The 17,826-nt window shown below is 49.0% G+C and overlaps 1 protein-coding gene across 1 annotated transcript in view; it reads left to right on the top strand.

Moving 5' to 3' along the window:
- Gabbr2 (gamma-aminobutyric acid type B receptor subunit 2) overlaps positions 1–17,826 on the top strand; it is a 332,778-nt gene that overhangs the window by 256,359 nt on the left and 58,593 nt on the right. Inside the window, exons 10-12 of the mRNA XM_042697162.1 lie at positions 2,049–2,199; positions 4,854–4,986; positions 17,126–17,233. Of these exons, the coding sequence (XP_042553096.1) occupies positions 2,049–2,199; positions 4,854–4,986; positions 17,126–17,233 (392 nt within the window). The remainder of the gene's footprint in view (positions 1–2,048; positions 2,200–4,853; positions 4,987–17,125; positions 17,234–17,826) is intronic.

The following is a 17,826-nucleotide window of genomic DNA, read 5'->3' as shown; positions in this document are numbered from 1 at the left end:
TGGGGTGGAGGGTGTGGGGGGAGAAGTAGAGCTTTACTCTGCCCCCTGCAAAGTGGGTGCCTGGTATTGGCATACCACCTGGGAATGTGGTCAGAGGAGGTACTTGGGTTGGGGTTAGAGTGCAGGCCTGATCAAAGCCCTGCCAACGCACCCTGTACTGTCACTAAAAGTTACTTAACGCCTAGAGAACTGCAGCCTCTGTGAGCTTGTTGGAGGGAACAAGCAAGCAATCTCTAGAAGTTCTATTCCTTATAAAATAGATGATATATGTAACACATAGGACATCTATTCCCTATTACAAATGTGAGACGTATGTAGACATATAACTGCATAGGAAAAACTGTGCAATCACAGGATGCACTCTGTAGCATCCTGTGATTGCACATTGCTTTTCCCTTTTTTTCTGGCTAGAGTGGAAATTTCCTGAGGGCAGGGCCTGGGTCTTTGTATCACTGATGCCCAGCCCTGGGCCTGGCAGGCAAAAGGTGATGATCGGTGGTGATGAGTTGGTGGGCCAGGGGTGAATGAACTGGGGGAGAGTGAGAAAAACAATTAGGCTGCAATAGCTCTAGCATCAGCCATTGCTATGGGTCTCCATGACATTTTAGTATTGACAGAAGACAGAAGAAGATGGTGTTGATTTTCTGAAGTTGTTTCTAAACAGTGAGCCCCAATCTCATGTTACCTTAGTCCCAAACCTCAGCCCCATTGCTCAGTCTTCCCAGCTTTGACCCCCAATCTCCAGAACTGCTTGTGCATTTGGGAGCCAGAGGCCCCTGAGCCAGCCTCTGGCAGTCTAGGTGAGAGGCAGATGGAGAGTGAAGAAGTTTCTAGATGTTAAGCTTTTACATCTGGAAGCAAGACATACTCCTATCTACTTTGTGTCAGTCCTTGAAACCTCTTCTTGTAAATATTGCTCTTCATGGAATAGTTAAGATTCTCCTTACCACATCAATAGTTTCCTTAAACTTCTTAGATAGCCCAAACTCTTTTTAGCCAATGACTGTTTCCAAACAAGTAGGAACTTGCAAGCAGAGGTTTTTAAACACAGATTTTCCATGTCTGCCCATCCCTGGCTTGTCTCCTGGGACGGAAAGCTGGCCCCCACCACAGTACTGTAGAGTCATCATGACCCCTGCAGGAACACCTAGTCTTGGTCATTCTCCTGCATCCAGCACACTCCACATATCCCTACAGGAGGGGAACTCTTCAAGTGTCACAGTTTCCCCTGAAATAGCAGCTGAGAGAAATCTGGGAAAGTCCCTGCAACCTGCATCCTAAGCCGCCAACCTAGACTAAAAATAAAGCAGAGTAACTTCATAATCGGGAGGGAAAGGCATTTGCTCAGAGACCCTCAGCCTCTCCCTTCCCCACCTCCAGGGTCCTGATGCCCTTCAAGAGTGAGCCAGGCTGCTCTGCAGGCCCAGAAAGAATGGAATCCCACAACTTCAGTCCTGCCTAGCACATCAGGAAGGGAGGTTGCTTCTGCCTCCCACGGTTAGCAAGTCTCATGGAAACAGAAAACCAAAGAGCTTGCATAACAGACTGACCTTGAGGCTGGAAGCACATATGTGTCAACCTGGAGCTGATAAGTGGGGTGTCTTCCCTGTTGAGGGGGTGATCATTTATCATGTATGGCTGGGGCACAGTCCTTGAAACCAAACCAAGTTCCTCACCCTCAGTGGGGCCCAGTGCTCCCTGCTCACCCCACCCAGCTGAGCCTCCCAGCTGTTGTTACCTTTGAGGCTGAATGATGATGGGTTTTCAACGGTATAATTAGAACGAATCAAATTCTAGTCTTCTAATGGCTATTAAATGCATCATAAATCCTTTATTGATTCTATCTGAGAAAGAAGGAAGTCTTGGCTCAGCCTCCAGGCTGGGCAGACTGGCCAACCAGTGGATCAGCCCACCCTGCGGATATATAGTTGTGCCTTGCGTGAGGTTGTAGCAGGGGTCAAGCCCAATGTCAAAGATGCAGAAGCAAAGCTCTCTTTGAAAAACGACTGTGGGTTGGGTCCATGATATCTTTTCCTTCCTCTCCATAGGATCCGAACCACCAAAGGATAAGACCATCATCTTGGAGCAGCTGCGGAAGATCTCCCTACCTCTCTATAGTGTCCTCTCAGTCCTCACCATCCTTGGCATGATCATGGCCAGTGCTTTTCTCTTCTTCAACATCAAGAACCGGAACCAGAAGTAAGTGTTCATCTCCCAACTCCCTGCCAGACTGAGCTCAGAATCTGTGTATCCCATAAAGGACTCTCCAGGGGCAGCAGAGTGTTTGGGGCAGTTTCCTGAGTGGGTTGCTATGTTGCTAGGACACACACACATGCATGCACATGTATGTTCCTGGTTGCACAGGACTCTCTGATAAGCCAAGCTAGGAAAATGCTAGATTCAAGTGGAACTATTCAAGTCCACAGGGCTTCCCAGAGCTCTGGACATGCCCAGTACATTGGTAGTCCAGGAGCAGATACAGGAGACAGAATTTCTAGCTTCTTAGCCCCACCCAGCCCCTGTGGGACTCTCCTGTAGTGACAGGACTCCTATTGGAAGGTTGACATGGTGGCCCAAGAAGGCCCTCCATTAATCAGCTCCCAATCACGCCCATCCTCGGCTAAGAGTCACAAAGCTCCAAGCCTGGGGCAGGGGGCCTGCTGTCCACATGTATGCCTCAGGGTTTGCCTGTTTGGCTTCTTCTTGATCTTTTTTTTTTTCAATCCCAGCATCTTCCCTCTGCTCTCCCAAGGAGAGACCCCACTGTGAGTTATTCTGGTCAGCTATGGATAGAACAGGCTACCTCTCCAGGCACTGGTGTGGATGAAACACAGGCAGATTCTTCGGTTTTCATGGCAAATCCCTGAACCCAGCTCCCGCCTTACAGGGAGGGAGAGGCTGAGCTGGGGCTCCAAGCATGCGCTTTCTAGGGCAGTCCCATTGCACCCACCCACGCAGAGCCAGAGCCAAGGCTCTGCCATTGTACCCAGAAGCCACATTGTGTCACTTCACAGGCTGCAAGCAACAATTCCAGGGGAACTGGTTTTGTTTCATTTCTCCCCCTGTTTGCAAAGGAGGAATTGGGGGGGGCGGCAGGGCAGGGGCAGACGGGACTCATGGCTTTTATGGCTTGCTTATCTGTTTGTTTGAAGTACTTGTTCAAGCCAAACCCACTTCCTATTCACTTGGTGTTTCATTATCTTTGTTACAATACCGTATATATTGCTTTAAAAAAAAATTGAAGCAACTTTCGTCTACTCAGTACAAAGGATAAATAACAACCTAGTAGCATTTGGCCCAAGGCCTAGGCACATAGTCCTCAGTTCATGTGGCTTTGCCCTCCCAGGTACCTCCAGATTCCCATCAGTGCGGCAGGTCGCCCTCTCACAAGTCCAAGCTCCTTTAATGCTTTAACTACCCCCTGCCCATCTCAGTTTCCTGGGGCAAATTACCCTTTGTCTTTCCAAAAGGCAGATCCACATGATTATTTCAGTTTTGCAGATTGGCTTGCCACTGAAAACTCTACAAAGAGACAGGAAATACATGTCTGTGCTTCCAAAAATCCCCCTCACTGCAGCTTTCCTAAATGCTACCTACCCTTCAAGTGTCCTCCTCCAGGAAGCCCTCCTCCCACCACTGGCCTCCCCCTCCTCAGCCTGCTGTAGCAGAGAATGAGAATTCCACCTTAATAGTTCATGGTTTACAAAAGGACCTCAGAGACTCATTGTCACCCAAAGAGCAAGATTAGCTGGTCTACTCACATGCCAGGAAACTAGCCAGGTTAAATCACTTGCTGAAGGTAGAAGGGATAGGCCTGGGTCCAAGCATTCTCAACTCCAACGCCTGGGTGTAGTCCACACCCACAAAGCAGCAGCCTCTTATTGTGCTGTCACTTGAACATAGGCCATCCTTAAAATGTGAAGAATTGCTAGAACTGGAGAAAGCAGGAAAACGTCCAAAGAACGATTGACAACAACTACAATCTGCAGAAGAGCCACTGAGCCACAGGGCACCCAGAAATCCAAGGTTTTCTGAGCTGATTGTGCTGGCGGGGGAGGGGTAGTGGAACCAGGTACCTCTAAGGCTGAATGGTTTAACTTCGATCTGGCTTGTTGAGCACCTGGGAGCCACAGCAAGATTCCTGAAGGCAGAAGAGAGCAACATGTAGAGTTTGAGGATACCAAGAATGCCTCCAACTGTAGCCTAGTCAAGATAGGATAGGGAACTACAATGAGGGCTCTAATGTCTACTTCTCTACTTCTTGGGGTAGCAGCTGGTGACAGAGAGGTGTTCCTACCTGCATGGAACAGTGTGAGTTTCCTGAGTGCTCAGAGGCAGCCAGATGATCACTCAACACCTGATGAGCACAGTTCCTGAGCAATCCTGAATACTCACCTGTGGACCTCTCTGAAGGGAAGCAAGGAGTATGGCGTGGGAACTACCACCTTGTTGAGAAACGAGGCTCAACTCAAATACAGAAGTCTTGTGTTGGAAAGTATTCCCAGTCCTAGCCAGAAACAAAACAAAACAGAGCAGAACAAACTAACAAAAGCAACCCTCGTGTCTTAGCACTTTTGCATAAACTGAAAACTCAAGTGAATGAGAAAAGTTGAAGTAAGCTATTTCCTCAAGAACTCATACAGATGAACATGAACAAGGAATCAGGAAGATCAGTGATTAGAAATATGGGGGTGTTTGGCCTCCTTTAGGGCAGAGCAGGTGGCCTCTGGCAGGTGAGGACAAGGGGAACCAGAGTGTCTCTGGCTCCAGCCTCAGCCGCAGAGCACATCTGGGAGCTTTGAGAAATGTTCACAGAAAGGATCTGTAAAGATGTCCCCTCTTCTCTTTGCCAGGCTCATCAAGATGTCAAGTCCCTACATGAACAATCTCATCATTCTTGGGGGCATGTTATCCTATGCATCTATATTTCTCTTTGGCCTCGATGGATCCTTTGTCTCAGAAAAGACTTTTGAAACACTTTGCACTGTAAGTCCCTCTGCATGTGGCAACGGTAAATGGCAGAAAGGTTTCTGAGTGACCTTGGTCATCAGACATAGGGGTACAGACCCAGAAATGTGTAGGAATGTGGGGATGGGCAGGCTCAGGGTCACCAAGAGAAAGCAGGTCTTCCATCTACCTGGAAAACTCTCTCAGGACATTGTGAGAGGGGTTCACGCAGCTATGGAGAAGTTGGCATCTTATTTCCTACCTTGTAATGTTCCAAACTCCTAGATTTCAGGTTTTCCGAGAGTCAATGAGTCCCTGCTCTCTGGGACAGCACATGGAAAGTGGGGGTCCTGTGGATTTTATGTGCTGGGTGATGATACTGTCTAACTCCTGCAAGTGATTAGATCAGACTGGCTGCTCTACAGGATCAAGAAATTGTTGGTATTGGGTTGGGTATGGTGGTACACGCCTATATTCCCAGCTATTCAGGAGGCAGAGATAGGAAGATTTTGGCAATACCAGCCCAGATAAAAAGTTGAAAGACTATTTGGAGAAAGAAAAGGAGAGAGGGGGGAGGGAGGGAGGGAGGGAGGGAGGGAGGGAGGGAGGGGGAATTGCTTATGAAAGTGGAGGTGTGGTTCAAATTGTAGAGTGCCAGCCTTGAGTGAAAAATCTTAATCAAGAATGAGATATCCTGGGTTCAACTCCCAGTACTTGTGCGCACACACACGTGCATGCGTGCGTGCACACACACACACACTCACACACACACACACTCTCACACACACACACACACACACACACACACAGAGGAATTGTTCATATCACCTGTGATTTCGGTGTATTTGTCTGAGGAAGATGGGCTTCCTTTGTCTTAAAGGTTCTGTGGAGCACTGCATGTGAATTATTTGTGACTTACAGTGGTGCTGCTCAGGGCCTCTCTTCTCTTGGGCATTCTGAAAAACAGTCAGACCCTAGGTCTCCTAGCTTCCTCAGCTTTCTCTTCCCTCTCAGAGTTTTCTGGTCCAAATCTAATACCACATCTCCTGCTGGACTCTACCTCTGAGAGTTAAGCTGGCCAAGATCAGATGAAATCCCTCATGCCCAGCCTCAAAGAACCAGGCAACAGCTTCAAGAGAAGCTGGGCCACCCCCAAAGCCCTTGTAGGTATGGGTCCTTCTAGTGCTGGAATGATAGCCAAGTGCAGGAGTATTGTAGGGTCTGGGTGGTGAAAAATCTGTTCTGCCCAGATTTCTCACCAAGGCAACTGCAGAGCCTGGGACAATTCCAACTCTCCCATGGACATCATCTTGGTCTGCGCCCGAGTCATCTATACAATGGTGAGGCCTGAGTAAGAGCCTGTACCATGGTGACATCATGGGTCATAAGAGGCTTCTCTTTGTATCTGTGCTCCAAAGTGCATAGACCCCACCCCAAGTTCAAGGACACCAGGATAGAGACATTAATGACCATGGCCCTGGGCTATCTGGTGTCTTCTATTTTACACAGTGCACAGATTCCCTCAAGGGCATCCCTGAGAAGTGAGGGACATGCCCCTTCTGTGTCCACCCTGGTGCTTCTCAGGGCTCTGTAGCCTGGGTCTCAGCCACCAACCACCTGGGAATTTCAGCATACAGAGCTCAAATCTTGGGCACAGAGACCAAGGCAGACACGGAGAGCTGCCCACCAGGAGAGACCCCTTCCCAGAGAAAAGCCCACATGGGTGCCTGTGCAACTCCCATCAGCTCTGCTGACCCTCGGCCTTTCTCAAATTTGACCTGAATTTTACAAAGCCTGGGCAACATGGACTAGGGAGCAAAAAGAGACACATCCTCCCCCATAGCCGGGTTTCCTTTTAATGCAGCCTGATGTTCTATTCTGAGAGCCACGCTCATTTGTGTGCGGGGAAGGTTGGCCTGGGGAGGCAGTATGAATAAATCATAAAGCGCTTTACAAATCGGCATTAGCTGGGAGCATGAGGGCTGGGGAAGATTCGAGGGCCCGGTTCTCACCACCCCTGAGAATTAATTTATTGGCAGTCAGGGCCATCTCGGAGCTGCGAGAAGGGGAGCCCGCGTTCATGACTGCAGGGAGAGGCCCAGAGGAGTTCCTCCAGATGAAACTAGGTCAGCATAAATGTGGCTCAGGCTGGGACCGGGTCACTTCCTCAATCATTGGCGTCTACCTTGGCTGTGTCACCCATAAGAGGGACTGAGCACACTTGGATTTAGTGCCTTCATGCCAGTCCCAGTAGACTCTTGGTGGGGTATCCTCCACCGCTTTCCTGGGACTTGGCTACTTTATTCCGTTAATGGCACAAGTATTTCTGTTCTCTCTGGCCCAGCAGCTGTCCCTAGCAAACTCCCCCCACCTCCCGAGCAAGCAGGGAGCAGGAGGAAAAGCAGGGCCTATGGTGCACAGGGTAAGCACACACCTTGAGATGTGGTCTCAGTTTGGCCCTCTGTGAAATGGGTCTTCCTGTGCAGGATTGTAGCCTGGGTAAAAGGAGACAGTTCCAACCAGCCATCCTGTGTGTGTGGTAAGAGCATGAGGGTGGGGATGCGGCCAAGGGTGGGTATCTCCCTTGCTCACCTTGCTTGCTATACCATTTCCTGGTGTCCCATGCTGCTAGCTATAAGAAATCTTCAAAGCCAGGGGACAAAGGAGACCTTGAAGTCTGCTTCCAACAGGATGCCCTGTGTCTAGGCCATTCTGTGCTGCCATCCTATCGATGCCCCTTTTGCTTCCCTTCTAGTTTCTGATATAAAACCCAGTGATAGACGGTGACAACCCCGTAAGAAAAAAAAGCTTGTGACAGTTACAAGATGGGCATCCTCTGGGAACTGTGCCATTCTAACCTGGCCAGGGGTGGGGCTTACATGAGCAGGAGTGCACGTGCGCACGCGCATGCACGTACTCAAGCCATATGGGGAAGGAAGCAGCTACACACTCAGCTCCCATCCCCCATCTCTGACCCATTCTAGAATCTTCCAGCTGTCACTGCCAGTTTCAGCAAGTCTTGCAAACAGCTCCAGCTACATGGTGCTGTCTCCCTGGACACTACTGGTGGTGGAGTCACCATGGCAACATGGCCCCTGTGGACACTGAGCTGCCTGGGAGGACGTTGCTGGGTGTGGGCCAGTGCCCCGTACCAGGGACAGGGGAGTGCCTGCATATGGCTGACCAGCTGACCCCAGAGCTGGCAAGAGAGCCAGCAGGTGAACAAGAGAGAATGGTCTTGTCTCCTTGTGAAGTTGTAGGCATAAACCCAGGCATGAGTAGAGAAGAAGGAAATCTGCAGATGGACAGAAAGGCCTTGAGGGACTGATGTCCCAGTGATCCACCGCTGCTCCCATGACCTCCTGGACTTGAGCAGCATCAGCTGTGATTAACCCAGGGACCCTGCCCACCCTGGCCGCTCCCTCTACCCCCACCCCACCCCTAATGTGGCAAGGTGCGGCTCAGCTGCCGTCACATAGGAGGCAGAGCTGAAAACCTATCCTGCCATTGGACAGAGAAAGCACAATGTTTCATCCTTTTGTAAAAAATATAATTTTAATGGCCTGGTGCCAGCCAGGATGATGAATAAACCTACCCCTTACCTAAAAAATATATATATAATTTTAGTTATTAAAATGTTGTACAAAGTGGTTACCATTTCCTAATTCAGATAATGTGTACATTTCTCTTGTGGACAATGTCATCCTCATCATTTTCTTTTTACAGAAATGCTTAGAAGCTAGGCACCAGTGGCTCACACCTATAATCCTAGCTACCCAGGAGGCTGAGATCTGAGGATCATGTTTTGAAGCCAGACTGGGCAGAAAAATCCATGACACTCTTATCTCCAATTAAATGCCAGGAAGGAGCTGTGGTTCAAATGGTAGAGTGCTAGCATTGAGTAAAAAACTCCGGAACAATGACCAGCTACCGAGTTCAATCCCTAGGATTGGCACACAAAAAAAGTGAGGGAGAAAAAGGAAAGAAAAAAAAAAGACTGGTATTTTTTTTTGGCATCTGGTAACTGGAGGAAAAAAACAAAACAAAAACAGACCAACAAGTTCTTAGGGATTTGGTCCACATGTACCCCAACCAAAAAAGATCTTTAATAGATGAGATACAACTCATGTACCATAAAGGGTGCACTTCCGTGACCTCAATACATTAATTCGACTTGAAGGCATCCCTGAGGTACAGCACAAAAGAGAGAGAGGCCCTGCTGTGCGACTGCTTGGGTTCGAGTCCTAACTTCACTGCTTCTTAGCTGTGTGACTTTAAGTTATCAGCGTCTCTGAACCTTGGTTTACTCTGCTGTAAAATCAGGATAAAAAGTCATGTTCTTAGTTCTTAGTTGTAAGAACTAAATGAGTACATGCAGGTAAAATGCTTAGTGCTAGCCACCTAGTAAAAGCCAATGAAGACTGGCTGCAATCATTATGAATTGTGAATGAGGCTGCCCAGGAAGAGAGTGGAGAAGCCCATGGGGTTTGTGGCAGCCTTGCCTGGCAGAATGATATCAGCTGAAGAAGCCCAGGCCTGGCTCTAACAGAACCTGTCAGGCCCTTCTAGAGCCTAAGACAGGAGGGTAGACACACACACACACACACACACACACACACACACACACACACACACACAGAACCTGTCAGGCCCTTCTAGAGCCTAAGACAGGAGGGTAGACACACACACACACACACACACACACACACACAGAACCTGTCAGGCCCTTCTAGAGCCTAAGACAGGAGGGTAGACACACACACACACACACACACACACACACACAGAACCTGTCAGGCCCTTCTAGAGCCTAAGACAGGAGGGTAGACACACACACACACACACACACACACACACACACACACACACAGAACCTGTCAGGCCCTTCTAGAGCCTAAGACAGGAGGGTAGACACACACACACACACACACACACACACACACACACACACACAGAACCTGTCAGGCCCTTCTAGAGCCTAAGACAGGAGGGTAGACACACACACACACACACACACACACACACACACACACACACACACACACAGAACCTGTCAGGCCCTTCTAGAGCCTAAGACAGGAGGGTAGACACACACACACACACACACACACACACACACACACACACACCCCAAGGATGTTTCTAGAGCCTAAGACAGGAGGGTAGACACACACACACACACACACACACACACACACACACACACACACACACACACACACACCAAGGATGTTTCCACCCCAGTCACCTTCCAGAGAGCAAGCTAAGGAGATCATGTAGATCCCCTGGTCATCCTTTCCCTACTTTCATGTGGCCATTCAATGCCAGGCCTTCTTGATGCTTTTGTGTCCCTGGCCATTGGTCTATCAGTTGACAACTTCCAGGCTCCCTTATGTGCCAGGCACTGACCACAGAGTCACCATTCAGGGGGGAGGCTGTGTAGATGAGAAGACAAAGCAAACAGGGACCTTGCCCCTATGACAGACAGGTCAGGGGAGGGGGTGGCCAGAAGTGGAGGGAGTCAGGAAAGCTATAAAACAGCCCTCACCCGCCGGCTTATTTCCGTGACTCAGAACAGATGCATCTCATGTGTCCTCAAGTTTCGCAGCAACTGCTGTCACCACAGCATGGCCATCCAGTGCTTCCTCTGATCTCTCCACCTGCCTGCTACTCCACGCCTTCCGTTCACGGAGCCACAAACACTAGCCACTCCTGAACACACACCTAGACCCCTCATGCCACTGCCCATATGGAAAAAGTTTCTGTTCCAGAAAGCACCCCAACCTCCAGTCTGGAGGTACCTGATGAGGCTATGGGAAGCAGGGAAGAAAGGCCTTCCTCTTGATCTATGTTGTCCTCTCACCTAAGCTAAAAATACCAAGTAGAGTTGTCCATTTTGTGCACTGTACAAGAATATTGGCATCAGGCAGGTGGGAGCCTGGGATCTGCCCTCTGAGCCAAGTCCTTTAGCTGCAAAGGCTTTAAGAAAAGGCATCTTTGGGGAAAGGTTCAGGGGAGGCGGGGAGTGCTTTAAATCCTTTCCTCTGGCGTGTGCATTGGCTCTGGCCTGGGGCCCAGAGTGCTCTTGCTGGTGCCTGAAGTTGAGTGGGGCTGTGCTCTAAGCTCTAGATCTCAGAAAAGCACCCAACAAGGTATGGTCTTCTGCAGTGTTTCTAGAAGACTCTTCCCTGAACACCTCCGGCTCCACCCTCTTTCCCCCTGCCTCAGATACAGTGATGCTGTGGGCTTTCCTGCCTGCCTAGGGCAAGCAGGCAGAAGGAAGCATAAGCCCTTTTTTTTTGGACAGTCCAAGAGCAGCTTGTCCTGAGTGACCAGCCAGCCACCAGAGCCTTCTCCTCCATCTGTCCTCTCAGCCCAGGGCCCTCAGGCCTCTGCAGTGACAAAGAGGTACAGCACAACGCAGCCCCTGTCATGTATCAGAACAGACCTGCAAGAGGGGGCTGGGTGTCTGCTTTGCTGCAGATTTGCCAAAGAGCCAAGGAAGGCCCTTCCCGTGGCCAGGCAGGGCTGTGTAGATCCAATGGAGTGCAGTGCTGAGCAGAATTGTCCCGGGCATACATTCTTCTTCCTATTTGGAGATTTGCTGTACTATTTCCGTATCCGTAGCTGAGACTGAGGTGGGCACTGCCCACCCTATTTTGCTACCTATTGGAAATAAACTAGAGGCTGTGTGTACATTATAGTCAAAGGGAGAAAGGGAAAGACTAACATCCAAAGGATAAATGTGAACTAGGTGCAATGTTGCATGCCTGTAATCCCAGCTATGCAGGAAGCAATGATAGAAGGGTCTAGGGTCCAGGCTACCCAGTCAAAAGTACAAGACTCAATCTGAGTCTTTTGCTAAAGCAAAAAGGACTAGAGGTGTGGCTCAAGTAGTAAAGTATCAGACTAGCAAGCGTAAGACCCTTAGTTCTAGCCCTAGTGGTGCCAAGAAAAAAAAAACAAAAAGAATAAATGTATTTAAAACATAAAGAGGAAGCTGGGCACTGGTGGCTCACACCTGTAATCCTAGTTACTTAGGAGGCTGAGATCTAAGGATCATGGTTCAAAGCCAGCCTGGACAGGAAAGTCCATGAGACTCTTATCTCCAATTAACGACCAGAAAACCAAAGGGAACCTGTCGCTCAAAATGGTAGAGGACTATCCTTGAGCAAAACAGCTGGTACACAGAGCCAGGCCCCAAGTTCAAGCCCCATCAGCAACCAAAAGCAGTAAAATGCCTGACAAACAAGCACAAAGCCCCAAATTCAAACTTGAAAAAAAAATTAAATAAACAACCTGATGGAGAGAGTAAAACGGCTGCTTGGTCCATAGGAACATATTAGAGATAATATATTAGAAAACATGCCTTATGAAGGGAGGTTGGGTGTCACCAGAGGAAGCTACAGGAAATGACTCTAGAGCTAATGACTCTGGCCTTGAATTCCTGGAGTCATGGGGAACTCACCATCTACCAGATAACACGTTTTACTTGTATGGCCACGAAAGTCCCCTTTGAGTAGCTTTTGCACAGACTCGTTGCCTCTCCTCAGAGCCAGGTCTCAGACAGTTAAAGGTGGACAGAGCAGGCCCTTGCTTCCCAGTGACTCCACATTGTGAGAACTCTGACAGGGCATCAGAGACACAGAGACATGAGTGAAAGTCAATGTCAGGCCTAGGGGAAAGGCCTTCTTGGAGGAGGCAACGCATGGGTTTGGATTTTGGAGGACAAAAGAGAATGTGTGAGAAGAAAGATCAAGAAATGGCCTTTGGCACAGAGGTGAGAGGTTGGGCCTCTCCTCTCCCCAGGAGCTGCTGTGGGGTTGCAATACCCTGTAAGCATATGGCGGTTAGCTTAAGGTCCCCAGGGGCAGTGAAGGGGTTTGAACGAAAGTCTCTAGAGGGGCAGCAGGCAAGGGCAGAGACAGGACCAGGAAGAAAGTCAGAAGCTGGTGAGGACCCTAACCCTCTCATGCCTTCTTCTAATCCTGGCCCAATCTCTAGGAGTTCAGGCATTTGTTGTCCCATTCCCAGAGAAGGACAGTGAGCCTTGGAGAGGTTCTGTGGCCTGCACAGAAACTACAATGCCAGGACCTGCACCAGGCCAGGGCAGCTCTCAGATCTCCACTCCTGATGGCAGCAGGAGACCTGACATGGCATGGCAGTAGGGGACAGGAATGAAAAAGATGCTGACAAGGGACATTTGGTGATAACTGTCAGGCCTGGCCTGGTAGAAAACAGCTCCCAAGGTTCAAGTAAAAAGCCTGGAATGCAAGGAAGAGCTGCAGGCCTGCAGGGGCACAGGCAGCAAAGGATGAAGCCAACCAGCAGCCCTCACCTGTCCCAGCTGTGAAAGAGCAAGGAGGAGAGTGTTTTCCCAGCTCACAGAGGCCCAGTCACAGCCGCAGGCAGAAGAGAAACACGTGCCCTCACCCCTCAGCCATCCCCCTTCCCCAGTGGTCCTGAAAACAGAGGGCAGAGTGACCAGGAGACCTAGCTTGCACCTCCTAGCCTGCACAGAAGAGACTGGCTTAGAAATGGAAGAGGAAAGCAAAAGTGGGGAGCTGTGCTGACTTTCAGGTTCCTAACGTGAGGTGGATGGTGCCAGGATCCCCGAGATACGCACAGGCGTGGAGGTGGGAGGACAGAATTCCAGGGGAAGAGCCTGTCATGGACCCTGCCCATGGCAGATGGGGAAAGATGCAGGGAGCCAACAACTGTCCCCTTGGCAGAGGACAGCCCAGCACTGCCCTGCTTTCACTGGTTCCCCTGGTATTGGCTCAATAGCTGTCTCCAGCTGAGATTGGCCCAGGCCCTGACTCAGTGAGCCCGTCTGCTGGCTGCACATAGGGCCACAGTGGCTGGTCAGCCCTTATACCAGGAAGTGGTAGGGTATGCGCCAAGGGTCCAAGACAGCCCTCAGCTCTAGCAATCCTCTGCACTCAGGGACTGAGCATCTAGTTACACTCCTGGCCATGATCAGTTACTGTGAAAAAAATAGGACCAAAGCAGCCAAGGGAGGAGGCTGTTGCAGAGGAGCCCAGGTAACACCAGGATCAAAGGGCAGAAATACACGGGGCTCAGAACCTTACTAAGGATGGTCACATACACATCCCTGCCTCCAGATGCCCCAAAAGGAAGGCAAAGATTCAGCATAAGCCACATCTTCCTGTTTTTACAGTGATGAGATTTGAACTCAGGACCTTACATTTGCTAGGCAGGTGCTCTGCCACCCAAGCTATGCCCCAGCCTCTATTTGCTTTAGTTATATTTCAGGTAGGGCTATGCATTTTTATCTGGGGCTGGTGTCAAACCAGGTTCTTTTTCTCTCTGCTTCCCAAGTCACTTAGCTTATAAGGTAGACACCACTGTATCCTCACACACACACATACAACCCATATTTGTGTATGAAAAAAATGTAAGCCCAGTGAGCCACCTTCATCATGAGGCAAAGAGTGGGAACACAGGCAAAGCCCAAGTTCGCTGACACCATCCAAAGCCAGTCTCGCCATGGGGCAGCAGGCTCAGCTCTTTACTGTCAGAGCTGTCATTTGCTTTCAGTTTATGGCTACAGTTTCCAGACACCAGATTTAATTTCCATTAGGAGTTTTAACTCACTTAATTTATATTATTGAGGCTAAATAATGTTAACCTTCACGAAACAGGCAAGCGGCCTGACAGCAATTGCTTTTAAAAAGGAATGTAAGTCAAAGGGAATATTGATGATGCCAAGCACACTGGGGAGACACAAGTCCTTGACATAAGAAATCTTGGCCAGCTGCATGACAAGGTAGCACAATAGCATTGTTTCATCTTTTGCACCCTTTATGAGATGTCCATATTCTGTATATGGCTATGGTTAAAGTTGACTTTATGATCGTGGGACCATGATCAGAAACTATCATAGACCATTGGTTTTAGAGTCCTGTCAAAATCTCTGGTCTTGTCAGGTGTGGTGGTGCATGTCTGTAATCCCAGTACTTGGGAAGCTGAGACAGGGGGATGGTGAATTCAGGTAGCCTAGCTACATAGCAAGTTTGATACCAGCCTGGTCTATATAAGAAGACCCTGTTTCAAAAGACAAACAACAATAAATAAAAATGCAGTATGCTAGTGGCTCATACCTGTAATACTAGCTTCTCAAGAAGCTGTGATCTGGAGGATCACAGTTCACAGCCAAATTTCCAGAAAAGTCCATGGCACTCTATGTAACATTAGCTATAAAAGAAAGGAAGGGGGCTATGAATGTGGCTTAGTGATAGAGCGCTTGCCTAGCTTGCATGAAGCGCTGGGTTCAATTCCTCAGCATCACATAAACAGAAAAACCCAGAAGTGGCACTGTGGCTCAAGTGGTAGAGTACTAGCCTTGAGCAAAAGAAGCTCAGGGACAGTGCTCAGGCCCTGAGTTCAAGCCCCAGGACTGGCAAAACAAAATAAAGTAAAAGAAGGAGGGGGAGGAAAAGTAGAAGGAAGAGGAGGAGGAGGAAGAAGAGGAGGAAGGAGGGAAAGAAAGGCAGGAGGGAGGGAGGGAAAAGAAAAAAAAAAAGAAAAGAAAAGCTGGGCGCCAGTAGCTCACACCTGTAACCCTAGCTACTCAGGAGGCTGAGATCTGAGGATCGAGGTTCAAAGCCAGCCTGGGAAGAAAAGTCCGTGAGCCTCTTATCTCCAAGTAACCATCAGAAAACTTGAAGTGGTGCTGTGGCTCAAATGGTAGAGTGCTTGCCTTGAGCTGAAGAGCTGAGGGACAGTGCCCAGGCCCAGAGTTCAAGCCCCACAACTGACACACACACACAAAAGAATGAAAAGAAGGAAGGAAGGAAGGAAGGAAGGAAAAGAAAAGAAAAATAACAGGCCTAGAGGCATGGGTCACGTGATAGAGTGTCAATTGAGTGAACAAGTATGAAGCCCCGAGTTCAAACCCCAGTACTGAATTTTTTTAAGTATTGTTATGTTCCTATTTAAAACTGTGGAGATCTCAGGAGAGTGCATCCTGGCTGGCCATCTGCCCCCGGTGTGCCCTGGGCCTCTGGCTCCTGTGTACAAATAAGCCTGATTTGAGTTAAACGGACTCTGAGGAGGCGGCAGGACACCGTAAGGGAGAGCAGCCACATTGGGTCAATGTATTTGTTTTCCAGGCTTGGCTCTTGGGCACTGTGGAGTCACAAGAATATGTTGAATGCTCTGAGCCTCAGTTTCCTCATTTGGATAATGATTTCTTCACTCAACTAACAGCACACAAAAAAATCATTATCCCAGTTATTACTTGTTTTCCTTTTTCTGTCTTTTGTACTAGTCCAATAGTATTGCTCCATGAAGAGATAGACAAAGAGACACAAGGATGGGTGAGTGGGCTGGTGTGCAAGGTTTTGAGACTGACAGATCAGTGTCTGCTCTGGTCATTGGAGAAATCTGGCCTCTGTTCCAATGACTGGCTCCTCTGCCCTCCTTGTGCTTTCCTTTGGCCTCAACCCTACTATGAGTGACAATATATCCTTCATCTTCTCTAAAGCACCGTACTTCATCCTTACCTATCTGGTCTCCTGCTTGTATTTTTGGAGTGAAAAGTAAATAATTGAAAGAAAAAGAAGGCCAAGTCCCCACTTGACCCCTGTCTGTGTGCACATGCCAGGTGTGTGTTCCTCAGTGCTTGCCTGGGCTCAGACAGCTCACCCTTTCACAAGCAGAACAGGTGCAGAAGACGTGTGGGAGCCTGGTTGCCAGGACAGGAAGAGGCAGAACGTGTCTATGGACACTGGGCTGGGGGTGTCTCTGGGAGAGTATGAAAGACTTTTGGATGTTGCATGGTATCCAGGCCAGCTGGTGAAGCCTGGAGTGGGTGTCCTAGATACCCCAGTCACTATCAGATGTTGGCCAGGCTGTCCCAGCCTACAAGGACCCAGATTATAGTCTACATAAGTACCTGATAGATTAAAATATCTACCAAATTGAAGTCTGATTGGAGGATGCTAATGACAACCTATCAAACTGAAACCTGATTGGAGGACACAAATGCAAATCTACCAAACTGAAATCTGATTGGAAGATGCTAATGAAACTCCAGCACGCAAAGGGGTGTGTCTGTCCTTATCATCTAGATTATCCCTGGCTAGGTTCTTGAATAAATCTGACTGATGTCCCCCTGGGGAATGCTAACACCTCTGTTTTCTGCCACGTCTAGGTCAGGACCTGGATTCTCACTGTAGGCTACACAACTGCCTTTGGGGCGATGTTTGCAAAGACGTGGAGGGTCCATGCCATCTTCAAAAATGTGAAGATGAAGAAGAAGGTAATCACCCTCCTGTTTCAATGTGCTGCCAGGAGCTACTTAGCAATGCATGCAGGTGCTGAGCTATCTGCTTGGGATTTGAGAGAAACACAGTCCCTGCCTCCTGGCATCTCAGGCTCTGAGGAAATCAGTTAACAGAGGCTTTTACAACACATAGGGTCAGGGGTTGCTTGGGGACATGAGGGGAGTTCTAGGATACATGACCCTTAAGGAAGGCTTCATGTACAAAGTGCCACTTAGGGCTGGGTACAGTTGGGATTAGAGGTATGCTAATAAGATAGGAGGATGGTAATGAGATAGGAGTTAGGGGGATGATAGCTTGAGTCCAGCCTGAGCAAAAACACCGACTTTTATCTGAAAAGTAAATAAGCAAAAAAGGACTGAAGGTATATCTCAAGTGGCAGAGGATCTGCCTAGCAAACGCAAAATTTTGAAGTCAAACCCCAGTACCATTAAAAGAAAAAAAAAAAGTGGAAGGAGCTGCATCTGATGTGTCTCCTACCCCTACAAGAGCTCCAGGGTGGAAGAGGGTCTTGCTCAGGCAGCAGCCTACTTGTAGCCTGTCCTCTGCACCTGGCCATCCCCCTCCCCCT

The sequence above is a fragment of the Dipodomys spectabilis genome, unplaced genomic scaffold (genome assembly GCF_019054845.1).
Source record: "Dipodomys spectabilis isolate Male_0828 unplaced genomic scaffold, ASM1905484v1 ptg000006l, whole genome shotgun sequence".
Classification (NCBI taxonomy): Eukaryota; Metazoa; Chordata; class Mammalia; order Rodentia; family Heteromyidae; genus Dipodomys; species Dipodomys spectabilis.
The sequence above is the reverse complement of the archived record's forward strand: the minus strand, read 5'-3'. Positions and strand labels throughout refer to the sequence as shown.